The sequence below is a fragment of the Thalassophryne amazonica genome, chromosome 3 (genome assembly GCF_902500255.1).
Source record: "Thalassophryne amazonica chromosome 3, fThaAma1.1, whole genome shotgun sequence".
Classification (NCBI taxonomy): domain Eukaryota; kingdom Metazoa; phylum Chordata; class Actinopteri; order Batrachoidiformes; family Batrachoididae; genus Thalassophryne; species Thalassophryne amazonica.
Genome location: NC_047105.1, coordinates 25,629,128 through 25,656,245, shown reverse-complemented (window position 1 = coordinate 25,656,245; position 27,118 = coordinate 25,629,128). Strand labels below are relative to the sequence as shown.

The window sequence follows — 27,118 nt, the reverse complement described above, 5'->3', positions numbered from 1 at the left end:
TTTTACAGCAAGTCGAGCCTGATATGAAGAAATGGAGATGAAAAATAAAGCATTGATTCAGAATTTAACATAAAACAAAGCCACCGGTGCCGCAGCGCTTCAAAGTGTGTGTGTGTGAACATTTTATCAGCCTGGATGTTTCAGATGTACAAAAACTCTTTTTCAAACAAATCCAGGTTCCTTTTGTGTTTCCTCACTTCCTGTCACGTGAAATTTTCCTGCTGCGTCGTGTATGAATATGTAAACATTGTGATGCTGCCCTCTGCTGGCTGCACCGGGTACAATCATGACCTGACCCGAGGATGCTTTCACTGACCACAGGATAAATTAAGATTTGCTGAAACTGACCTCTGACCTCTGGGACCAGGCTATTTAAGACTGTTTTGAAGACCAAAAGCAGTCATGGGAAGAAAACGTTAATCAGCCATTTTTCTTTTAATCTGCACAAAACGTCCACACTGGCGCCATCCTGCCCCAGATTTAAGCAGAACGCACATGCCCACGTTTCTGATCGACTTTGTGTCCCAGCAGAGAAACTTTGGTTGATCTGTCAGTCAAATAAGACCAATAACAATGATAATAATAATAATTTATGATGAAATAATGAACAAACTGCTGTTTTTGGTTGTTGCTGTTGGTTTTTGTTTTTTTTTTTTTCAAATGTAACAAATCTCCTGATTTGAAAAGCTGTTTTTACTGGCTGGAAACCATTTAGCATAAGGAAGAAACTGCTTCAAACTGCTTCATACAGAAGTTAAAAGCACATATTTCTCTTTCAAAAGCACTGAAGCATTAAAATATCTTAAAGAGTAAACTAGTTTAAACTGGAGTTAATAAGCCAAGTCTAGCGGGGGGGTTTTCGTGCTCCCATGACGAAATGAGTCAAATTTTCGTGACTTTTTTTTTTTTAACTCACTATTACTAACCCTACTCCTTCCCCCCACCCTAACCACAACCACCCCCCACCGCTTCACTTTTAATTTCGTGCAGCCATCACGGAATGAATTAGAATGAATTTGTGTTGCCGTGACGAAAATGAGGCGCTTTTCAACACAATATCACAAACCAATAGATTAATGTATATTTCATGCTGCTGAATCACAACTTGCCGTGAGACCAGGTTGAGTTAAAACAGCTCCATTTTCAAAAAAACTCCTCTTGTTATCAAAAAGTGTGTAAATTTAGTTCGGTTGAATGATTGTGTTGAGTCGTGTTGTCAAAAAGTTTGAAATGATTTCTATCGTGTATCGGTCAGACCTCCAGTGGGTGTGGCCAACCTATCCAAATAATGTGCTTGCAACATCAACTCTGGCCCTGTGTGTTTGCAACATCATCTGTATAGTTTGGCTCAAAAGTACAAAAACAAACCAGTCTTCTAGCTGGATCCAGCCCTCGGATGCAGGGCTGTTGGGGAGTAGATTTCAGATCTGTGACGCCGATGGTGCCTGTAGTTGATGGTGTGAATTTTAGGCCCAATCCCACTTTTGCACATTCATGCAAAAATTGCAGAAAAAAGCAAAGTGGTATAGGGCAAAGGGAAAGTATTGGGTTTGTGTCTTAGACCACCTGCGATCACTGCCATTGAGTCCTTGTTGAGGTTTTTGGAAGCAGGAACTCAAATCTCGAGTCTGAATTCAGCAGATGCCTCTCAGTATCTTCCCGTGTGACCATCTGCTCCAATCAGCCACCAGCGACTCAGACTATTTTGATGTACAGTAAGTCAGGTTTTCCTCCAGACTGTCCCCGGCCACTGCGCCAAACTCAACCCATCCGTCATCTGACAGCTTTGACAGCTTCGTGCACTGAGCTGAGCTCGTGTCAGACTTTTGGTGCAGCAGCAGATGTGAAATAGAATCAGAGAAGAAAGTCAAGTTTTGTTTCCGCGCGCTCAGCGGTTGCACAGATGGTAGCACGTTTAAACACAGCGGGGTTCCGACACATTTTAGCAACATTTCAGACGAAGACGACATTCATATGAAACTGTCAGTCTTAAAATTCATCTTCATCTCAGCCACATTTGGTTAGGATTTGAACTACATCCGTTTGTTTTTTATTTTTTAGTGCTGAATCAAACTGCCTGAACATTTGAAAAGGAGCACATTTTAAGAAACTTATTTCCATCAAACCTGGTGGACAGACTTGGGGCTGGTTTGTGTGTCTGGGAGACGTTTCCAGACAGTGTCCAGCTGTGAGTCTGTATACAATTAACCAGATGATGATTCTTAAAATTCACAGGTTTGCTACTAAATGTCTAATGACCTGAACAACAGGAGCACACTCTGATAACTAGTCTGACTAGTGTAGGTTTTTCACTGGCGGGTAACCTGTACAATGTAGTGAGCGAATAGATACAGTAGTGTTCAGAATAATAGTAGTGCTATGTGACTAAAAAGATTAAACCAGGTTTTGAGTATATTTCTTATTGTTACATGGGAAACAAGGTACCAGTAGATTCAGTAGATTCTCACAAATCCAACAAGACCAAGCATTCATGATATGCACACTCTTAAGGCTATGAAATTGGGCTATTAGTAAAAAAAAGTAGAAAAGGGGGTGTTCACAATAATAGTAGTGTGGCATTCAGTCAGTGAGTTTGTCAATTTTGTGGAACGAACAGGTGTGAATCAGGTGTCCCCTATGTAAGGATGAAGCCAGCACCTGTTGAACATGCTTTTCTCTTTGAAAGCCTGAGGAAAATGGGATGTTCAAGACATTGTTCAGAAGAACAGCATAGTTTGATTCAAAAGTTGATTGGAGAGGGGAAAACTTATACGCAGGTGCAAAAAAATTATAGGCTGTTCATCTACAATGATCTCCAGTGCTTTAAAATGGACAAAAAAAAACCAGAGACGCGTGGAAGAAAACAGAAAACAACCACCAAAATGGATAGAAGAATAACCAGAATGGCAAAGGCTCACCCATTGATCAGCTCCAGGATGATCAAAGACAGTCTGGAGTTACCTGTAAGTGCTGTGACAGAAGACGCCTGTGTGAAGCTAATTTATTTGCAAGAATCCCCCGCAAAGTCCCTCTGTTAAATAAAAGACATGTGCAGAAGAGGTTACAATTTGCCAAAGAACACATCAACTGGCCTAAAGAGAAATGGAGGAATGTTTTGTGGACTGATGAGAATAAAATTGTTCTTTTTGAGTCCAAGGGCCGCAGACAGTTTGTGAGACGACCCCCAAACTCTGAATTCAAGCCACAGTTCACAGTGAAGACAGTGAAGCATGGTGGTGCAAGCATCATGATATGGGCATGTTTCTCCTACTATGGTGTTGGGCCTATATATCGCATACCCAAGGTCAAGGTCAAGGTCAGGTTTATTTATAAAGCACATTTACAGTCAACGCTGCCCAAAAGTGCTGTACAATAAAAGGAATTAAAATTATATCAAGTTAAATACAAGAACAAAATAAATCAACAAGACAGTAAAAGATGTGGCAGTGTTCAGCTCATCTTGTATTAAAAGCTAGTGCAAAAAGATATGTCTTTAAAAGAGTCAATTGAAGGAGCCAGTCGGACATTCAATTGCAGAGGGTTCCAGAGCTTAGGCCCCGCAACAGCAAAGGCTCTGTATCCCCTGGTCCTTAGCTTAGATCTGGGACAGACCAGTAAACTCTGGCCCGCGGAGCGCAGAGCTCTTCCTGGAGTGTGCAATGACAGCATATCAGATAAATAGAATGGGGCTTGACCGTGAATTGATTTAAAAACAAGCAACAAAATCTTAAAATCAATTCTAAAAGCAACAGGCAACCAGTGCAGTGAAGATAAAACAGGAGTAATGTGTTGGTGCCGTTTGGCTCCAGTGAGCAGACGCGCAGCTGCTTTTTGCACCATCTGGAGACGATGCAGAGATGACTGATTAAGACCAACATACAAAGAATTGCAGTAGTCTAAACGAGACGTGATCAAGGCGTGCACAACCTGTTCCAGCTGATTTGGGGGCAGGTAACGCTTGATTTTACTTAAAAGTCTAAGCTGGAAGAAGCTTGTTTTGACCACTGTGTTGATGTGCTTCTCGAATTTAAAAGAGCTGTCGATAAAAACACCAAGGGTCTTAGCAGATGAACGACAGTAGGAGGTGAGTGCAACCAAGGGCAGAAAGGTCAAGGTCACCAAAGACCACAATCTCTGTTTTGCTTTCATTTAGATTCAAAAAGTTTAAAGACATCCAGTCTTTGACTTCTTGAAAGCAAGTCTGTAGGATGGCAGATGCGTTTGTTTTAAGGTTCAGAGGTAGATAAATCTGCACATCATTAGCAAAGCAGTGAAACTGAATGTTATATTTCTTAAAAATTGATCCTAAAGGAAGCAAATAGAGCAAAAATAGAATTGGCCCTAAAATTGAACCCTGAGGTACTTCACAAGTCAAAGGGGCTTTCTGTGACACAAAGGGACCAAGGTTTACAGAAAAGCACCGACCAGTCAAATAGGACTTAAACCATTTGAGCACTGTGCCATTTAATCCAGCACACGATTCAAGGTGAGATAATAAGACCTGGTGGTTAACAGTGTCAAAGGCTGCAGTTAAATCCAAAAGCACAAGCACAGTTGAGCTACCAGAGTCCATGATTAAAAGATCATTAAAAACTTTTAAAAGAGCAGTTTCAGTGTTGTGCAAAGGTTTAAAACCAGACTGGAACTTTTCAGTTATGTCAAATGCAGTAAGGTGTGACTGTAGTTGAGTATAGACCACCTTTTCAAGTATTTTAGATAAAAATGACATCTTAGAAATGGGTCTATAATTAGAAAAAATAGCAGGGTCCAAATTATGTTTTTTTAAAAGGGGCTGTATCATGGCCTGTTTAAACGAACAAGGAACGACACCTGAAGACAGAGAAGCATTAATCAGCTGTAAAATACAAGGGCCAACTGAATCAAGGACTTCTTTCAAAAGCTTAGCAGGAAGGAAATCCAGTGCACAGTCTGAAGGCCTTAAACTTTGAACAGTTTTAGATAGTTCACACAGAGAAATAGGCTTGAATAGACTAAAAACAGCTGTGCACTCAGGAATGATGCAGGGGTCAGTGATGACAGTTGGCAAAGAAGATCGAATGAGTGAAATTTTGTCACTGAAAAATTGACAAAATTTTTCACAAAGAAACAGAGGGAACAGCACCAGTTGAATCAATAGGGTTAACAATCTTGTTCAAAACATTAAAAAGAACCTGGGGTTTGTGAAGATTTGTAGACACAATATTTGTATTAGAATCGTAAGACGTGAGTTCAGAAGCATGAAACGCAGCAGAAAAGAGTGGCGCAGTAACGTGGCAGATAGCGCGCCGGAACGCATTGTTTCCTATTTGGTGGAGGACACCACGACAGAAAAAAAAACACAGGAAAATGGTCCGATATGCCTGCGTTACAGATCTCTATGACGTTCACATTTAGACCACTGAATAAGATAAGGTCCAGAGTATGACCCTTGACTGCCTGCTTAAGATTAAAAGAGTCCACATTAAGAAAGTCATTGACCAAGGGCTTGGATGGACAACAAACACGATTAAAATCCCCAACAATTAAAAATGCGTTACGATTAAGAGCAATACCTGCCACAAAGTCAGAAAAGTCATTTATAAAATCTTTGTTAAATTTAGGAGGGCGATAGATGAGTGCGCACAAAACAGGTATATCCAATCTGATTTCAAAGAGCTGTAGCTCGAAGCTCGCATAGGCTTTAGTGGGAAGCGGGCAGCAAACAAAGTCAGATTTAAACACTGTCGCCAAACCACCGCCTTTGCCTGTAGTGCGAGAGGAGCTGAAAAAGGAGCAAGAGGCCCAGGGGCATTGGACTGGGGGGGGGGGGGGTAAAGGGTACTATGTACCCAGGACCCAGAGCATGGGTCACACATATATACAAATATATATATATATATATACGAATATATATATTCGTGTGTGTGTGTGGTGTAAACTTTGATCTTTGATGCACCAGCTCAATAAAAAAACCAACTTTTTTTATTAGTAAGTCCCTTTGGCTGCTCCCTTGTTTTCACTCAGGTTCACCACAGATCATCCAAGGTGGATCTGCATGTTGATTTGGCACAAGTTTTACACCAGATGTCCTTCCTACCACATTCTTCACATTACATGGAGAAATGTGGCAGGGGTGGTTGGGTTTGAACCAGGAACCTTATGCACTGAAACCAAGCACACTAACCACTTAGCCACTTTTTTAAAATTGTTATTGTGTGCAGCAGTGGCTTGGTGGTTAGCACTGTTGCCTCACAGTGACAAGGTCTTGGGTTCAATTCCCGCCTGTGGCCTTTCTGTGTGGAGTTTGCATGTTCTCCCCGTGTTTGCGTGGGTTTCCTCCCACATCCAAAGACATGCGGGTTAGGTGGATTGGGATCTTTAAATTGCCCTTAGGTGTGTGAGTGGGTGTGAATATGTTTGTTTGTGGCCCTGTAACAGACTGGCATCCTGTCCTGTGTGTATCCCACCTCGCACTCTATGACTGCTGGGATAGGCTCCAGCCCCCCACGACCCTTGATTGGACTGAGCAGTTGAAGATGAGTGTGTTATTAATGTCATAATCTTGTCTGCTGCTAACCACTACCATCTACTGGATGGTCTGTGCACACCAGATGAATGACAGAAGCTCCATATGGTTGTCATTAGAGCTGCAACAATTTGTCAACTCTTAATTGAAAGATATTCTGATAACTCATGGGTTTGAGTAATTCTATAAAAATAAATGTCCAAATTATTTTATTTCAGCTTCTTAAATATGGTAAAAAAAAAAAAAAAATTATATATCAGTTTATCATTAAACATCTTGTCTTTGTGGTGTATTCAGTTGAATACAGGTTGAAGAGGATTTGCAAATCACTGTATTGTTTTTATTTACATTTTACACAACATCCCAACTTCATTGGAATTGGGGTTGTAAAAAAAACTGCGTATGTAACAATAATCAAGTAAACAAAACTGACCTGAGAAATTTGTTTCAAAAGTACTGTTTAATGAACTTATATCCAAACATAACACTGAATCTAACAGTTTCACCTGCTGAAAGAAAAACACTTAAATTAAAACCAAATCGACCACATCCAGCACTTTGACAGCAGAACACTGAAAGCGCGCGCACACACACACACGCTACTCTCCTCAGCAGTTTGTATTGCTTATCTTCACTAAAACACTACATGTGAATAGCACTGAAACGATTAATCACTTAACCAACTAGAAGTTATTAATAGGTTTTTTTTTGTTGAAATGGCACATTTTTTGAATCCAGGATGGGTTTCTCCATTGAAATAAACCTGTTGTGATGAATTTGAAACTCAGATCTACTAAAAGTGCTTTCAATCAAATGTTATCCAACTGACTGAACTGGTTGAAAGACACTTTAATGTGTTTTTAAATAGTTGTAAAACAAATCTTACAAATAAATTACTTATGTTTCAAAAGGACAAACAGGTGTAAAAGGCTTTTAAATGCCTTTCAACAGAATTTAAGAAAAACATTAGGCACTTTCAAACCGTTTAATGGTTCTAGTATCACAGGTTTTTTTTTAATAAAAGGGATCTATGGGCACTTTACAGGAAAGGCACCAAATTTTCCAGTTTGATATGTAACTTGAAAAAAAAAAAGATATCTTGCTGAGCAATTTAAATCAATTGTGGTTTAAATGGATTTAGCATTTAAGAAAACACTGCATCCGCATGACGCGAACGTCGTTTTCAAACATGCTGAATTCATTCCAAATACAAATACGTTGATTAAAAAACAAAAAAGCCCAGAGCTTCGTATGATGTCTAAATTTTCTTTATAATATATACATTGCCTGTGCAAATATTTGGTGTCTTTATCGTTAAATGCTTTGTCGTAGTGATATTTGACACACCTTATCTTAATTTCATTGGATATTTTAGGAAAAAAAAACATGTTTCTTTGGACGGGGGGGGGGGGGGGGGGGTGTTGTTACTTTTTTTAAACTGGACATTTTATAGAAAAAAGTGATCAACATAACCAAGTAATGTGATTACACTGTTGATTGAGAAAAATTGCATTTGCACTGAACCAGAAATTTTTCCACCAGGATCTTCCTGTGTGCGTGCGCGAGTTTGCTCCCATGGTCCAAAGCTATAGGCTAATCAATAACTGATATTAAGAGTGAATGGCTGTACGCTGGGATAGGCCCCAGAGCCTCCCACAGCTACAGCTTGTGGGATCAGATGGACAGATGCAGAGAAACCAGGCTGTGTTGAACCCCCCCTGAGGCCCCCTCTATTATATTGATTATTGGGGTTAATCGATGAACCGTTTCAGCCCTGCATGTAAATCACCTGTTGTCTTACATTTCGCATTTATCAGCACGTCATCACAGAAACAAACATTCTCACACACACCCCCATTTTCCACACCGCTCGGAAGCTTTCAGCATTTTAATTCATTAAAATGTGTGAACAGATCTCTTAACCAATACCTAAAGGCAACCCATGCACAAATGGAAAAAGAAACAAAAGTTTGCGACCAGATGAAGAGCATGTTGGTGATGATGGACATTAACACTGTTGGATGAGGAGGAGACGAGACAGCTGCAGAGCACGCTGGGTAACAACACAACTCTGCGTGAAAGATTTATCTGCGTTCTTCCATCTCCTGAGGTGAGCTGGCAGCATGTTGGCGATAATTATTCACAGTAGAATAACTGATTGTCTGCAGAATGTGAGCAGAGTCCACGGGCCGGACCACACTTTCTGTTCTTCCTCAAACAAGAAGAACACACGCAGCAGCAGCATTTGTCACAAACAGTCGAGGATGTGGAACACGTCTGCCGGCGGAACCTGTGACATCCGCAAAGCTCTGCAGCGAGGCGGTCTGCGGTCTGAGACGGTGGTATTAAAAAAAAAAAAAGTTACGCATGAAGCCAGAGGACAGGATTGTTCCAGACAGTAACAACCACAACAAAACATGAGGCAGCGTTTACATGATGAGCCTAATCTGATTTTTCTCCAAGAGATTGTTTTCTGAATATCAGGTCTGAGATCTGATTTGGATCTGAGCTCCGGTAACGTGTCTACAGATGGAAAACTGACGGTTAACCGTCAAACACACACAAGAATTTGCTGGTAGCCTTAAAAAATTCTGTACAAAGACCATCCTGCAGTCTGGCCTCTGACTGGTTTTGCAAATGACTGAATCAAAAGTTGCTGGAAGCAAAATTGAAGTTTGTTCTCTTGTAGCCGCGACGTCTGCTCCCATCATCTCCCTGTCTCTCAGTTTGGTAAATGGCTTTCACAGATTTTGTCCTCGTGTTTCAGTTGGCTGAGCGTCCTCCATGGTACTCTCCTAAAGCAATCACCATATTCTCCCAGTTATGCTAAAGTGTAGTTCCGCCCCCTCCCACAGCACGGCAGAATCCGGCCACAATAACACCCAGAAGAAGCCATCTCAGCCCTTCACCCACACGTCACCGCACACCTGCTCCTCTCTCCTAGGTGCCGACAATGGCCGGGTCATGGGCGGCGTTGGGCAGTGCAGTGTCGTGGCAGTGGTAGAGGAAGCAGTTTCCCCAGCAGCTGTAGCAGATTAGGAAGAGGGCGGCCAGGAAGACTAAGGCACAGATGGTGCAGGGCTTCCTCTCCAGCAGGAAGCTGAGCAGGTAGAAGCCCATGAACATGGAGTGGTTGAACCACAACGCCGGGTTCAGCGGCTTTGGGATGAGCAGCACAGGAAGGAGCCACTGTAAGCAATACATTGTCTTTTTTAATCTCCTGGTACAGCCTCTGTGATTTGAGGTGTGAGCGAGCAGAGCTCGGTCCAAGTCTGTCTGAGGACTCGGAAGACAGAGGACGCTGCAGTGAGGACAAGAGTTGAGCTCAGGGTGTAGGACAGTGACAGTCAATACTCAGTCAATAGTAAAGTGTGCGGGAGTTGTGGTACCCGTCACCCATCAGGTGATGCAGGAAGGGGCCAGAGAAATAAGATGATGTCATCGTCAGGTCATCCCTGCAAAACAAAAAAGCAAGAAAGAAAAAACAACCGTCACAAATCACTTTGAAGCAAAGTTCAAACACTGCAACAATTCAGTTCAATTTATTTTATTTGTGTAGCGCCAAATCACAACAACACTGTCTCGAGGCACTTCACGAGTAACCATACCGACCCCCCTGAGCAAGCACACAGCCGACAGTGGTAAGAAAAACCTCCCTGTGATTATAATGAGGAAGAAACCTCAAGCAGACCAGAGGTGACCCACTGCTTAGGTCATTCTAGGAATTAATGTTAATGATTATTCCAGCCACTAACATTTTGTTTTTTTACTGGACTATATTCAACTATTTCTAACACAGAACACTAAAGAACTGTTGCAGACTATTCACTGTTTCTAAACAATACATGAACCAACTGCACTTTGGAGGAACCAGCAGGTCGTGGCACCTCAGTGGCAGCAGAGTGACAACACCATCTCTACAACTTTTTAAAATTATTAAATAGCCTACATGTTCGCAAACATCTGTGTTCTCTATCAACTGTTATTTATGCAAATGTTTACATAACTCTTAGCTATAATAATAACAAAATTCATATAACAAAACACGAGTGGCACCGAAGTGCAAATACTTGCTGGTGCCACTAAAAGGAGCCTTAGTCTTACTGACAAGTTAGTCAGGTTCACAATGTTCAGGTACCCAGGATCTTGATATCAGTGACTCAACATATTTTTTTGGGCCAAGGAATCTAACCGTGCTAACTGCGAAATGTATATATGTGAATAAAGTCACATTTAAGGTTGGCTATCTTGGATTTTCAAATTACTTTGTCCACATGCACATTTCTGTAATTTGGTCCAATTGGATTCCTTGGCCATAAAAATATGCAATTAGCCACTGCAATAAAAGTCACAGGTCAAAAGAAATCACAGACTGTAAGGTGGTAGCAGGAGAGAGTGTCACTAGACAGCACAGGATGGTTGTTTGTAGGATGACTTTAGAGGTAAAGAAGAAGAGAGTGAGAGCTCAACAAAGGATCAGATGGTGGAAGCTGAAGGAGGAAGACTTGTGTGAAATTTAGCGAGCAGGTGAGAGAAGCACTGGTTGGAGGGGAAGCAATTTTGGACAACTGGAAAAGTACTGCAGATGTGGTGAGGGAGACAGCTAGGACAGTACTGGGTATGACATCTGGACAGTGGAAGGAAGACAAGGAGACTTGGTGGTGGAATGAAGAGGTCCAGGAAAGCATAGGGAGAAAGAGGTTGGCGAAAAAGTTTTGGGATAGTCGGAGAGATGAAGAAAGTAGACAGGAGTACAAGGAGATGCGGCGTAAGGTGAAAAGAGAAGTGGCAAAAGCAAAGGAAAAGGCATATTGCGAGCTGTACAAGAAGTTGAATAGTAAGGAAGGAGAAAAGGACTTGTACCGATTGGCCAGACAAAGGGACAGAGCTGGAAAGGATGTGCAGCAGGTTAGGGTGGTAAAAGATGCACATGGTAATGTGCTGACAAGTGAGGAGTGTGTGCTGAGAAGGTGGAGGGAATATTTTGCAGAGTTGATGAATAAAGAAAATGAGCGAGAGAAAAGGCTGGATGATGTGGTGAGAGTAAATCAGGAAGTACAAGAGATTAGCAAGGAAGAAGTGAGGGCTGCTATGAAGAGGATGAAGAGTGGAAAGGCAGTCGGTCCAGATGACATTCCAGTGGAGGCATGGAAATGTCTAGGAGAGATGGCAGTAGAGTTTCTAACCAGATTGTTTAATAAAATCTTGGAAAGTGAGAGGATGCCTGAGGAGTGGAGACGAAGTGTGCTGGTTCCTATTTTCAAGAACAAGGGTGATGTGCAGAGCTGCAGTAACTACAGAGGCATAAAGCTGATCAGCCACAGCATGAAGTTATGGGAAAGAGTAGTAGAAGCTAGGCTTAGAAAACAGGTGAAGATCTGTGAGCAGCAATATGGTTTCATGCCAAGAAAGAGCACTACAGATGCAATGTTTGCTCTGAGAATACTGTTGGAAAAGTACAGAGAAGGACAGAAAGAGTTACATTGTGTGTTTGTGGACTTAGAAAAAGCTTATGATAGGGTGCCAAGAGAAGAGTTGTGGTATTGTATGAGGAAGTCTGGAGTGGCAGAAGTATGTTAGGGTAGTGCAGGACATGTACAAGAATAGTGTGACAGCGGTGAGATGTGCAGTCGGAATGACAGACTCATTCAAGGTGGAGGTGGGATTACACCAAGGATCAGCTCTGAGTCCTTTTTTGTTTGCAGTGGTGATGGACAGGTTGACGGATGAGATCAGACAGGAGTCCCCATGGACTATGATGTTTGCAGATGACATTGTGATCTGTAGAGAGAGTAGAGAGCAAGTTGAGTCTAGTCTGGAGAAGTGGAGATATGCTTTGGAGAGAAGGGGAATGAAAGTCAGTAGAAGCAAGACTGAGTACATGTGTGTGAATGAGAGGGAGCCCAGTGGAATAGTGCAGTTACAAGGAGTAGAAGTGGTGAAAGTAGATGAGTTTAAATATTTGGGGTCAACTGTTCAAAGTAATGGAGAGTGTGGTAGAGAGGTGAAGAAGAGTGCAGGCAGGGTGGAGTGGGTGGAGAAAGGTGGCAGGAGTGATTTGTGACCGAAGAATATCAGCAAGGGTGAAGGGGAAAGTTTACAAAACAGTAGTGAGACCAGCTATGTTGTATGGTTTAGAGACAGTGGCACTAACAAAAACACAGGAGGCAGAGCTGGAGGTGGCAGAGCTGAAGATGTTGAGATTCTCTTTGGGAGTGACAAGAATGGACAAGATTAGGAATGAACATATCAGAGGGACAGCTCAGGTGGGACGGTTTGGAGACAAAGTCAGAGAGGCGAGATTGAGATGGTTTGGACATGTGCAGAGGAGGGACCCAGTGTATATAGGGAGAAGGATGCTGAGGATGGAGCCACCAGGCAGGAGGAGAAGAGGGAGACCAAAGAGGAGGTTCATGGATGTGCTGAGAGAGGACATGCAGGTGGTTGGTGTGACAGAGGAAGATACAGAGGACAGGGTGAGATGGAAACGATTGATCTGCTGTGGCGACCCCTAACGGGAACAGCCGAAAGACAAAGAAGAAGAAGAAAAGTCACAGGTCATCCAGCAGCTGAGATATTTTGGACAAAAAAAAAAAAAAAAAAAAAAAAAAAAACAGAGAAGCCATTCTAAGCCACCATTTTTCAAATCCAACGGAGCCACGGCCGTGGCTTCAGGGAAAATTCAAACACACATTTCCTGATTGGTTGTTGTACGCACTTAACAAAAAAGTTATCGTTTTACTAATCTCCACAAAATTTCAATGAATTTACATGTCAAACCTGACTAACTCTTGAACAAGTAATCCAGTTTTTTCAAAATCCTTGAAACATTTTGATTCATAAAGCAACTTAAATCGGGTATCTGCGTTATTTTTGCTCAGATGAAAACCTTAACCAAATAAACAATGCAGAAAAACACCGGCTGTGAAAAATTAAGTCATTATGAAGTTTGTCCAGCAGAGGGCACTTCGAAGTCATTGTTCACAGTGCTCTCAGGTATGGCTAGGACCCCATCGCCCTGTGGCCATATAAGCTACGAGAGACTAAAGCGACCAGCTGCCATTCATTCATTTTACAGTGACAAGTGGTCACTATGACACCAACTTGGTGGGGCAAAAGTAGTCAAAAAGTCCATTTTAAGCAAATGCTGAGTGATGTGACACAGTGACTGCCAATCTGAATAAAGGCACAATGACGTACACTGACTGTTATTGATCTTTAAAATGTAAAACATCAAACCTCAATTAGAATTCTTTGTCATAATAACGAAATGTTATGAATCATTCCCATTGTTTTATGTATATATCTGCAAAGTAAATTCTTTTACTCTCCAATATTGGCATCGGTACCAGCTCCATCCCACAAACTATCCATATTGGTCTGGCTTTTTTTTAATATATACATTATACACTGCAAATGACCAATAATCAACAGATCAGCAAATAATAATATTGAATTTTATTCTATTGCCAAGCAGAAAGCGTTGAACATAGGGTGGTTATTACCGTCCCCAATGAAGTTTGCGGAGGTTATATTTTCGCCCTGTTTGTTTATCTGTTTGTGAACAACCTGCAATCCATAATTTTTCATATACCGTTATGAATTTTTTTTTTTTTTTTTTTTTTTTTTTTTTTTTTTTACAGAGGACTCATATCGTGATAGGCAAGAACTAATTCAAGTTTCAAGGTCATAGGTCCAAGGTTCTTGGTCACCTCCCTGACTAAGGCCCTTCTCCTCTGATCACTATGTTTAGATGGGCAGCCAGCTTTAAGAAGAGTCCTGGTGAATCCAAACTTCTTCCACTTAAGGACCTTCAAAGCATCAGAAATATTTCTGTAACCTTCCTCAGATTTGTGCCTCAAGACAATTCCTTTGACTTCATGCTTGGTTTGTGTTCTGACCTGCACTGTCAACTGTGGGACCTTATATGTAGACAGGTGTATGTCTTTCCAAATCATGTCCAATAAACTGAATTTACCCCAGAGGAACTCCAGTTAAGCTGTAGAAACATCTCAAGGATGATCAGTGGAAAAAGGATGCACCTGAGCTCAATTTTGAGCTTCAAGGCAAAGGCTGTGAAAACTTATGTACATGTGATTTCTTAGTTTTTTATTTTTAATATATTTGGAAAAATAATTCAAAAAACTTTTCACATTGTCATTATGGGGTATTGCGTGTAGAATTTTGAGGAAAGAAATTAATTTCATCTATTTTGGAATAAGGCTGTAACATTGGTGTAGGATCATTTGTAATTTCGTGTACTTTTTTTTTGGTAAAAGCAAAAACTCACTTGATTTTGAAAGAAAATATAAGCTTGAAAAAAATAGGATGTGATTTTTTTCTTCACATTCTAAGAGTCTGAAATCCAAGACAGCATCCAAAATGGCCACCGTTTAGCAATAATACAATATCTTTGCTAATACACAACATCATACTACAACAATACAAATTATAGTTATACAAACTGTAGTTATACAAAGGTATAACTACAAAGTCTAAATATAAGTTTTCTGACAAGGAAAGCAATGGAATCATCAAATTGCATAATTAACAGAATATAAAAGGGTTGAGAAGTTCTTCAAAAAATTGTTGAGGTGTAAGCTAAGGTTCTAAAAACATTCTGTACTCACACTCCATTCTGACTCATTATAGAAACTGCATACTGTAATTTGCAGAGGATAGAGCGCACTTAAGTATAAACCGTGCCCACCAATTTTAAAAAGAAAAAAAAAGTACATAAATCGGCCGCACTTGTCTATAAGCCGCAGGTCTGTTGTAACATGAGATATTTACACAGAAAGATTTTTTTTTTTTTTTTTTTACTTTTAATTAAATACGTACCGTAAATGTTTTTTTTGTCCTGAAGGTGTTACATGTACATATGGATGAGCACGTCACCCAGCGCGAGACAATGAGGTGCTGTGACTTTTTCAACTTGTGGCGCAAAGACACAGACACAAACCCAGTGGGGGGGGGGGGGGGGGGGGAGGTTCCGCTGACTGATCTGATGGAGCAACTCTGACGCAAAGTGCCGGAGAGGGAGTTTTCTTCAACCACAACAAGGAATTAAAGTATGATGAATCAACTAAAACGAACAGGTAAGACCTTATATTTACTCTGTGCGTGAGGTGATCGCCGGCCACTAGCCCGGCAATCACCTTAGTATTTCTTTTGTTTTTCTTGTTGATTAATGCTGGCAAATTATACAGTATTTCTTGTCTGATGCCTGAGTGTTTTTTTTTTTCTCTTTGTTTAAGGTGCAGCTCCATCCAGAGATGGGAGTTGTATTTGTGCTGGCGACCCTCCTGTCCTGTGCACCAATAGCATTTCCTGTATATTCATTTTGTGAACTGTTCTGTAATTTATGTCTGTATGTATGTCCCTTTGAGTCTGGTCTGCTTCAGGTTTCTTCCTCAGAGGGAGTTTTTCCTTACCACTGTTGCTCTGGGGGTTAGTAAGGTTAGACCTTACTTGTGTGAAGTGCCTTGAGGCAATGCTGTTGTGATTTGGCGCTATATAAATGAAAATAAATTGAAATTGAGTGAATTTACACCGCATGAGGACCACAGCTTTCAGCCAATCAATGGACAGCATCAACTGACGTATTTCAACTTATGAGAAAGCCTATAAAAATCCATAAATTAGCTGCATAATTGTTTAAGCCAGTGTTCAAAGCATCTGAAAAAAGTAGCGACTTATAGTTTGGAAATTACAGTAATTTATTACCACCCTTGAAAAATGGCAGTCACCTATTTTACAGACACTACCCAATCTAGAGCCTGCGGATCCCCACGGGAAACATAGTTAGTATAATCTGTTTGTTTGCTGATCAGCTGACAAAGCAAAGTCCAAAATCCACAGTTTTTGACTTCTTGTTAGATTAAGACTCTGCCATGTTGGTTAATATGTGGACTCTAAGCAATGTTATAGTTGCTGTGCGTATTTGTTTCCTGCAATTACAAAGAAATATATCTTTGAAAACATATATACACAAAAACGTGTAAGCTGCATCCAGCAACTTCATTCAAACATGAATTTTGGGCCGTGTTTAATTCAGGATGGCAGTCTGTCTGAAACTTCACAAAATAAAAAGATTAGTAGTCACAAGGAAGTTGTTATCCATGTGGGAATTTCTAGATACAGTTTTACAAGGAATAGATGGTGAAAAAAAATGGAACCAGATTTATATAAATCGCAATGTCACATTCACGTCGTTTTGTTAGGTATCCATCTAACACACAAACAGAATTGTGACCTATTTTCAGTGACAGTTGTCTCATACAAACCAGAACAGGCCAGGTGTGTGGAATCGATATCACACCCAAAACACAAACAAATTACGAACTTCCTCATAAAGGCCTTGTAGCTTTTTAGCCACACGGCTAGTGTGTTAGCTACCTACGCACTATAACCAGCAGGGACAATCGGACATTCAGCCTCAGTGACACAAATAACTGAAATCAAACGATTAAACTGGAGGCCTTCGTTGAAGGTCAGTCAGGGTTTAAACAGTCAGTCATAAAATTAGACTTGTTACGATTAGCCTCACGAATGGACAAACTATAATAAATCCTCACAGCTGAACAAACTACGCGATACTGCTGTTCCTACACGGGATGACATTAACCACATCGGCTAATTTAAAATATTAATGGTTGGATATAAACCCCATGTCACTTACAAAACAGAATGCAAAACTTTTTAAATCCCCCAATGAGTCCCTACAGACCAAATCAAGAAATAGGCGACAACATTTTCCTTTTATTTATTTATTTGTGGTAAACCTCTCCTTTCTTGGCGGTGAGCGGTAACGTTAACATGTGTCAGGTCTAAAAGTAGACCAGTTGTAACCAGATACTCTGCTTGGTGAAACAAGATTATTTAAGGAAATAACAAAAACGCTAAATCTTGTTAAAAATCACGCTCTTATTAAAAAGCCACTACTGAGCCTAAAGTGCTAACCGGCTAACTTAGCTTCACAAACAAATAAAAGCTATATAGGAAGGTGACGTAGCGTAACTTATTAATTGTTGGCGTCTGTTTTAATAAAAAATATAACAATTTACACAAACCTGACGTTGCTTGGCTGCTTTCCAAGTCTAGAGAAAACAGCATCGCTGCTGAGAGCTTAGCTTAGCTTAGCTCAAAGAACACTGCTGACGCGAAACTCGTTCTTCTTCTTTAGGAATAATAGCGGATGGCAACCGGCGTATTACCGCCACCTACTCTGTTGGAATGTGAATCACAGTTCCCTTCTTTTTCTTTCGGGTGCTTGAGTGCACCACAGCAGATCAATCGTTTCCATCTCACCCTGTCCTCTGTATCTTCCTCAGTCACACCAACCACCTGAATGTCCTCCGTCAGCACATCCATAAACCTCCTCTTTGGAGGTGATGGTCTAGTGGTTAAGCATTGGGCTTGAGACCAGAGGATCCTCAGTTCAAATACCAGCCTGACCAGAAAATCACTAAGGGCCCTTGGGCAAGGTCCTTAAACCCCTAGTTGCTCCCAGTGTATAGTGAGCACCTTCTATGGCAGCACCCTCACATTGGGGTGAATGTGAGGCATTACTGTAAAGCGCTTTGAGCGTCTGATGCAGATGGAAAAGCGCTATATAAATGCAGTCCATTTATTCCCTCTTCTCCTCCTGCCTGGTGGCTCCATCCTCAGCATCCTTCTCCCTATATACCCTGGGTTCCTCCTCTGCACATGTCCAAACCATCTCAGTCTCGCCTCTCTGACTTTGTCTCCAAATTGTCCCACCTGAGCTGTCCCTCTGATATGTTCATTTCTAATCCTGTCCATTCTCCCAAAGAGAATCTCAACATCTTCAGCTCTGCCACCTCCAGCTCTGCCTCCTGTGTTTTTGTTAGTGCCACCGTCTCTAAGCCGTACAGCATAGCTGGTCTCACTACTGTCTTGTAAACTTTCCCCTTCACTATTGTTGATATTCTTTGGTCACAAATCACTCCTGCCACCTTTCTCCACCCACTCCACACCTGCCTGCACTCTCTTCTTCACCTCTCTACCACACTTTGCATTACTTTGGACAGTTTGCCCCAAGAATTTAAACTCTTCTGCTTTCACCACCCCTATTCCTTGTAACTGCACTATTCCACTGGGCTCCCCTTCATTCACACACATGCACTCAGTCGTGCGCCGACTGACTTTCATTCCCCTTCTCTCCAAAGCATATCTCCACCTCTCCAGGCTAAACTCAACCTGCTCTGTAATCTCACTACAGATCAGTGTCATCTGCAAACGCATAGTCCATGGAGACTCCTGTTTGATCTCATAGGTCAACCCGTTCATCACGATTGTGAATAAGAAAGGACTCAGAGCTGAACCTTGGTGTAATCCCACCTCAACCTTGAATTAATCTGTCATTCCTACTGTACATCTCACTGCTGTCACACTATTCTTCCCCGTCCCACATTGTCAATAAATAAATAACACTGGTTAAAAACACTCCCCCTCGAACTGCCACCTTATCGTCGTGGGGGAGTTCGGCCTCCCCGATCTGAACCCGAGTGATGTTCAGTTGTTGGACTTCTGTGCTACCCACAATTTGTCCATCACAAACACCATGTTCGAGTACAAGGGTGTCCATAAGTGCACGTGGCACCAGGACACCGGAGGTCAATGATCAACTTTGTAGTCATATCATTTGACCTTCGGCCACGTGTCTCGGACACTCGGATGAAGAGAGGGGCTGAGCTGTCAAGCGATCACCACCTGGTGGTGAGGTGGATCCACTGGGAGGGGAGGAAGCCCATCAGACCTGGCAGGCCCAAACATATCGTGAGGATCTGCTGGGAATAACTGGTGGAACCCTCTGTCAGCAAGGTCTTCAACTCGCACCTCCGGGAGAGCTTCTCCCAGATCCTGGGGGAGGTTGGAGACATGGAGTCCGAGTGGACCATGTTCTCCACCTCCATTGTAGATGCGGCCGCTCACCGCTGTGGTTGCAGGGTCTCTGGTGCTTGTTGTGGCAGCAATCCCCGAACCCAGTGGTGGATGCTGGAAGTAAGGGATGCCGTCAAGCTGAAGAAGGAGTCCTACTTGTCTTTGTTGACAGGTGGGACTCCGGAGGCAGCTGACAGGTACTGGCAGGCCAAGCTTGATGCAGCCTGTGCGCTCACAGAGGCAAAAACTCAGGTCTGGGAGGAGTTTGGGGAGGCCATGGAGAAGGACTATCGTTCAGCCTCGAAGAAATTCTGGCCAACCGTCCAGCGCCTCCGGAGGCGGAAGCAGCTCTCCACCAACACTGTCTATAGTGCGGGTGGGGAGCTGTTGACCCTGACTAGGGATGTTGTTGGGTGGTGGAAGGAATACTTTGAGGATCTCCTCAATCCCACTGCCACGTCTTCTGAAGAGGAAGCAGAGACAGGGGACTCAGAGGCGGACTCATCCATTACAAAGGCTGAAGTCACCAAGGTGGTCAGAAAGCTCCTTGGTGTCAAAGCTCCTGGGGTGGATGAAATCCGTCCGGAGTACCTTAAGTCTCTGGATGTTGTGGGACTGTCTTGGTTGACACGTCTCTGCAACATCGCGTGGTGGTCGGGGACAGTGCCTCTGGATTGGCAGACTGGGGTGGTGGTCCCTCTGTTTAAGAAGGGGGACCGGAAGGTGTGTTCCAACTACAGGGGGATCACACTCCTCAGCCTCCCCAGTAAGGTCTATTCCAGAGTACTGGAGAGGAGAATTCGACCGATAGTTGAACCTCGGATTCAGGAGGAGCAGTGTGGTTTTTGTCCTGGTTGAGGCACACTGGACCAGCTCTACACCCTCCATCAGGTGCTCGAGGATTCATGGGAGTTTGTCCAACCAGTCCACATGTGTTTTGTGGATCTGGAGAAGGCGTTCGACCGTGTCTCTCAAGACGCCCTGTGGGGGGTGCTCCAGGAGTACGGGGTTCGGGGTCACTTGTTAAGGGCTATCCGGTCCCTGTACGACCGCAGCAGGAGCTTGGTTCGCATTGCCGGTAGTAAGTCAAGCCTGTTTCCAGTGCACATCGGCCTCCGCCAGGGTTGCCCTTTCTCTGTTCATTACCTTTATGGACAGAATTTCTCGGCACAGTCAGGGTGTAGAGGGGGTCCGGTTTGGGAACCACAGAATCTTTTCTCTGCTGTTTGCAGACAATTTGGTTCTGTTAGCTTTGTCAAATCAGGACCTTCAGCATGCACTGGAGCGGTTTGCAGCCGAGTGTGAAGTGTCCGGGATGAAAATCAGCACCTCCAAATCCCAGGCCATGGTTCTGGACCGGAAAAAGGTGTTTTGCCCTCTTCAGGTCAGTGGAGTGTCCTTGCCTCAAGTGAAGGAGTTTAAGTATCTCGAGGTCTTGTTCACAAGAGAGGGACGGATGGAGCGTGAGATCGACAGACGGATCGGTGCAGCGTCTGCAGTGATGCAGTCGCTGTATCGGACCGTCGCGGTGAAGAGAGAGCTGAGCAGGGGGGCAAAGCTCTTGATTTACTGATCGATCTACGTTCCGACCCTCACCTATGGTCATGAGATTTGGCTCATGACCGAAAGTACAGGATTGCGAGTACAAGTGGCCGAGATGAGTTTCCTCCGGAGGGTGGCTGGATGCTCCCTTAGAGATAGGGTGAGGAGCTCAGTCACTTGGGAGGAGCTCGGAGTCCAGCTGTTGCTCCTCCACGTCGAATGGAGCCAGCTGAGGTGGCTCGGGCATCTTTTTTGGATGCTCCCTTAACGCTTCGTTGGAGAGGTGTTCCAGGCACCTTATTAAGTTCACCTTACTTAGTTCTAACCTTACTGATCAATTTTACTAAATTTATTCAATTAAATTCCGGGCACGTCCCATTGGGAGGAGGCCCCGGGGAAGACGCAGGACACGCTGAGGGACTACGTCTCACAGCTGGCTTGGGAATGCCTCGGGGTTCCCCCGGAGGAGCTGGGGGAGGTGTGTGTGGATTGGTAGGTTTGGGCGGCTTTGCTTGAGCTGCTGCCCCTGTGACCCGACCTCGGATGAAGCGGAAGAAAATGGATGGATGGTTAAAAACAAAAAGAAAAAAAAATCATGCATGAACTTTGAGAACTGATTTAGGGTAATTTTGGGGTGCTGAATCCACATCTGGGCTCAGATTTCCTCTATCATAACATAACATTTATTGTGTGATTAAAAAAATTGTACAGATAGTACATAAAAGCACACATCAAAAGTTAAAAACCATAACAATAATTTAAAATCTTCAAGGTTAAAACTTACAATAATAGTAAAAACCATAAATACAAATTTGTATAAATAATATGAGCGAAGCGTCGCGCAGCGGCGCGAAGCTCACACATGGTACAGGTCATTCTAAACAGGAAGTGCCCATTTTCAAATCCACAGTAAAACAGGAAATGTTCAAATGTCAAACACTTCCTGGACTGACAGATGAGATCCCATGGAATCTCGCAGGAACTCAATGGCAGGCTCACACTCAAACAGGAGGTGCCAACTTTTCATTCACAGTGAAACAGGAAATGTTGAACACTTCCTGGCATGGGTGGAGCTAGAACGGAGGTCGCGGGGATTTCACTGGACTCCCCTGAAATCTGATTGGACACAGATGATTGACATGTCACAGCACCACACGTCTGGTTGAAAGACCTGCATTTTGAAATCAGCGAGCCACATTGACTGCTAGATTCCTCCTGTCCAGTAGTTTGAGCTGTTTACCACAAAAAGTTCTAATCCACCTTGGTAGAAGAAGAAAAAATGTTTGCTTCAGATTTGAACTGAACATGTCGTTTGAACTATAGACTTCTAAGAACACCAAACTTATATTGGTGAGTAAACGACTGTATTTTATGCCAGAAATGAAGTCCAGGTTGTTAAAAGCAGCATTTCTCCTTTAATTCGGGTTGCCTTATATACATGAAAATTCAGTAAGGTATATCTTATATATTATATTCCAGTTCTAAGGTGAAACTATGCCAGTATACAAAGGTATATCTAAATATCTAAAAAGGAAGAGTAAAATAGGAGAGTAGAAAAGAGTAGAGTAGAGCCACTTAGGTGCCTGGTCTTGAGAACCAGTTTAAGCTAACAGACAGCATCTGGTTCATGCTCTGTTGGCTTATTAGTGCAGCAGATAACTGAAACAATCCTTCAAATGGTGATACAAGCATCAAATTCAGCACAAATACAGCTGGAGCAAAATTAATAGAGCAACTTTAACTTTTGACCCCTGTACAAACTGAAAGTGACCATTGTCACCATTCTTGCTGTGTGGGCCGCTGAAGAGGAGGTACTGCTGGCCCACCACCACCAGAGGGCGCCCTGCCTGGAGTGCGGGCTCCAGGCACCAGAGGGCGCTGCCGCCTTATGGGAGCAGCCTGGGTGACAGCTGTCACCCATCACTGGACACAGCTGTTCCACTCAGCACAGAGGTATATCAGGAGGACGGCGTCTCCACCTCAGTGCCGAGATATCGCCTTTAGACGAAGGTAACGTTCTCTGCATTTATATTTTGACTAAATAGCTAACAGATTTGTTAAACCTTTTCAGGACAGCTGAATTGCTTAGATAAGTACTCACCTGCCTGTCATACTGTAACTGGAGGTGGAGGCGGCTTCTCCCCTCTCCGTTGCTGGGTGCTGTCGCATCCACGCCTGTGTTGTTGCTCTCTCCCGCCAGCAGTACCGGATCCGACGAGCGGAGGCAGTGGCCACCTGGGAATTCGGGACTTGGCGGTTCCAGTATTTCCAGGGTTCGGTGGCAGAGGAGATCTGGGTGGTTTCGGTTCGACTGAGACGGACGTCTCCTACCTTCGAGCCTGCCCACACGACACCAGTGGATTCGACCCCAAATTGTGATTGTTGTATTCATTGTGCTCGTTTCACAATAGTAAACCTTGTTATTCACCTTCCTCCATTGTCCGTTCATTGCGCCCCCTGTTGTGGGTCCGTGTTCCTACACTTTCACAACAGGATATCTCGGCCAGCGTCATGGACCCCGAGGGGCGTCAACCGGCTGTTGAACGGCCAATGGAAGACCAAGGCGCGTCGGCGGCTTCGGGAGGGGTCATCGGTGAGTTGCAGCGGATCCTCACCGCTTTCACCTCTCGGATCGATTTAATGACCGAGCAGCACGTTCTCCTAAACCGCAGGGTGGAGGCTCTCGCCGCACAAGTGGAGGCGCGCCCTTCGGGCGCCGCTGCGGCTCTCCCTCCCGAGGACCCTGCGCGTGAAAGTGACGTTCCACTGGTCGTTCAACGGTCCCTTCCTCCGTCCCCAGAAGCATACATAAGCCCTCCAGAACCGTACGGAGGCTGTGTGGAGACGTGCGCGGATTTTCTGATGCAGTGTTCGCTCGTCTTCGCACAGCGTCCAGTGATGTACGCGACTGATGCTAGCAAAGTAGCTTATGTAATAAATCTGCTTCGCGGGGAGGCACGCGCTTGGGCTACAGCGCTCTGGGAGCAGAACTCATGGCTCCTTCATACATACGTTGGGTTTGTACGGGAGCTCAGAACGGTGTTCGACCATCCCAACAGAGGAGAGTCCGCTTCAACCGCGCTACTGTCAATGAGACAGGGGCGTCGGAGCGCAGCTGCCTATGCAGTCGCCTTCCGCATCGCGGCGGCGAGATCCGGCTGGAATAGCACTGCCCTCCGCGCCGCCTTTGTAAACGGACTGTCATTGGTCCTAAAAGAGCACCTGGTGGCGAAGGACGAACCGCGGGACTTAGACGGGCTCATCGATCTGGTCATACGACTCGACAACCGGTTAGAAGAACGCCGTCGGGAACGAGGCGAAGGGCGTGGCCAGGCACGCGTCGTCCCTCTCCCTTCCGGTTCCGATCGAGCTCCACCTTCCCCACGCTCCACAGCCCCTGCGCTCCGTGGGGGCACAGCTCCCCCTACTGACGAAGCTAGGGACACAAGTAGGGCAACATTTAGGGCACCAGATGCACAGAGGAGATGGACCCACGGAGCGTGTCTTGTTTGTGGTTCCATAGAGCACCATGTGAGAGACTGCCCCGAGCGGCCAAACGCCAAACGCCCGCCCCTAGAGACTGGGCCAGGGGTGGGCCCAAACATTCACGTGGGACACACCCACATTGCTACACGACTCCCAGTCACGATCCTGTTTGAGGATTCAACCCTGAAGGCCCCAGCACTGGTGGACACGGGCTCTGAGGGGAATCTGCTAGACAGCAGATGGGCTAGGGAGATAGGGCTCCCTCTGGTGGCTCTTACCTCGCCTGTGCAGGTTCGGGCACTAGATGGCTCCCTACTCCCACCAATCACGCACAAGACACCTCCAGTAACTCTGGTGGTGTCAGGTAACCACCGGGAGGTGATCGAGTTCTTTGTGACTCAGGCCACCTCCCGTGTGGTTTTGGGTTTTCCCTGGATGCTGAAGCACAATCCCCGGATCGATTGGCCGTCCGGGGTAGTGGTTCAGTGGAGCGAAACCTGCCATCGGGAGTGTCTAGGTTCCTCGGTTCCTCCCGGCTCCCAGGCTAAGGAGGAGGTCCGAGTCCCGCCCAATCTGAAGGCGGTGCCGGCGGAGTACCATGACCTCGCTGACGTGTTCAGCAAGGATCTGGCTCTCACGCTTCCTCCCCACCGTCCTTACGATTGTGCCATTGATTTGGTTCCAGGCTGTGAGTACCCGTCCAGTAGGCTGTACAACCTCTCACGGCCGGAGCGTGAATCAATGGAGACCTACATCCGGGACTCATTAGCTGCTGGGTTGATCCGGAATTCCACCTCTCCGATGGGTGCTGGTTTCTTTTTTGTGGGTAAAAAAGACGGCGGGCTTCGTCCATGCATTGATTACAGGGGGTTGAACGAAATCACTGTTCGCAACCGATACCCGTTGCCCTTGTTGGATTCGGTGTTCACCCCCTTGCATGGAGCCAAAATTTTCACCAAGCTGGATCTTAGGAATGCGTACCATTTGGTTCGGGTCCGGAAGGGAGACGAATGGAAGACGGCATTCAACACCCCCTTAGGTCATTTTGAGTACCTGGTCATGCCGTTCGGTCTCACTAATGCTCCCGCGACGTTCCAAGCGTTGGTAAACGATGTCTTGCGGGACTTCCTGCACCGGTTCGTCTTCGTATACCTGGACGATATACTCATCTTTTCCCCGGATCCTGAGACACATGTCCGGCATGTCCGTCAGGTCCTGCAGCGGTTGTTGGAGAACCGCCTGTTTGTGAAGGGTGAGAAGTGTGAATTCCACCGCACTTCTTTGTCCTTCCTGGGGTTCATCATCTCCTCCAACTCCGTCGCCCCTGATCCGGCCAAGGTTGCGGCGGTGAGAGACTGGCCCCAACCAACAAGCCGTAGGAAGCTGCAACAGTTCCTCGGCTTTGCTAATTTCTACAGGAGGTTTATTAAGGGCTACAGTCAGGTAGTTAGCCCCCTGACAGCCCTGACCTCCCCAAAAGTCCCCTTCACCTGGTCGGATCGGTGCGAAGCCGCGTTCAAGGAGTTGAAACGGCGCTTCTCGTCTGCACCAGTTCTGGTGCAGCCCGATCCTAGCCGCCAGTTAGTGGTTGAAGTGGACGCCTCGGACTCAGGGATAGGAGCGGTGCTCTCCCAGAGCGGGAAGACCGATAAGGTCCTTCACCCGTGTGCCTATTTTTCCCGCAGGTTGACCCCCGCTGAACGGAACTATGACGTCGGCAATCGGGAACTCCTTGCTGTGAAAGAGGCCCTCGAAGAGTGGAGACATCTGTTGGAGGGAACAGCCGTGCCATTCACGGTTTTCACTGACCATCGGAACCTGGAGTACATCAGGACCGCCAAGCGGCTGAACCCCAGGCAAGCCCGCTGGTCACTGTTCTTTGGCCGTTTTGACTTCCGGATCACCTACCGTCCCGGGACCAAGAATCAAAGATCGGATGCATTGTCCCGGGTGCACGAAGATGAAGTCAAAACGGAACCGTCGGATCCCCCGGATCCCATCATCCCGGAGTCCGCTATCGTGGCCGCCCTCACCTGGGACGTAGAGAAGACCGTCCGGGAGGCCCTGACCCGTGACCCGGACCCCGGAAACGGACCAAAGGACAGACTATACGTCCCACCAGAAGCTAGGGCTAGGTCACGGTTCTAAACTCTCCTGTCACCCTGGGGTGCGAAGGACCGTGACAGTCGTCCGGCAACGCTTCTGGTGGGCATCCCTGGAGGCCGACGTCCGGGACTACGTCCAGGCCTGTACCACCTGCGCCAGGGGCAAGGCCGACCATAGAAAGACCTCAGGGCAGCTACAGCCACTGCCCGTGCCTCATCGCCCCTGGTCCCACATCGGCCTGGACTTTGTCACGGGTCTCCCGCCATCCCAGGGACACACCGTCGTCTTCACGATAGTGGACCGTTTCTCCAAGGCGGCCCACTTCGTGGCCCTCCCGAAGCTCCCAACGGCCCAGGAGACAGCGGACCTCCTGGTCCACCACGTCGTCCGTCTGCATGGCATACCATCAGACATCGTCTCCGATCGCGGTCCCCAGTTCACCTCGCACGTCTGGAGGAGCTTCTGCCGGGAACTGGGGGCCACGGTCAGCCTCTCGTCTGGGTACCACCCCCAGACCAACGGGCAGGCAGAGCGGGCGAATCAGGAACTAGAGCAGACACTTCGCTGTGTGAC

General features: G+C 45.2%; 1 protein-coding gene across 1 annotated transcript; it reads right to left on the bottom strand.

Annotated features, from left to right (window-relative positions):
- Positions 1–6,949: 6,949 nt before the first annotated feature.
- Positions 6,950–17,686, bottom strand: blcap (bladder cancer associated protein). Its single transcript, XM_034165952.1, has 2 exons — positions 17,578–17,686; positions 6,950–9,960 (listed from the first exon to the last, which is right to left on the bottom strand). Exon 2 carries the CDS (start codon positions 9,707–9,709, stop codon positions 9,446–9,448), a length of 264 nt encoding a protein of 87 aa, XP_034021843.1. The 5' UTR covers positions 9,710–9,960; positions 17,578–17,686; the 3' UTR covers positions 6,950–9,445.
- Between the last annotated feature and the right edge of the window lie 9,432 nt (positions 17,687–27,118).

Excerpts from the sequence above, each read along its gene's own strand:
- blcap (XM_034165952.1), bottom strand. The coding sequence starts at position 9,709 with ATGTATTGCTTACAGTGGCTCCTTCCTGTGCTGCTCATCCCAAAGCCG.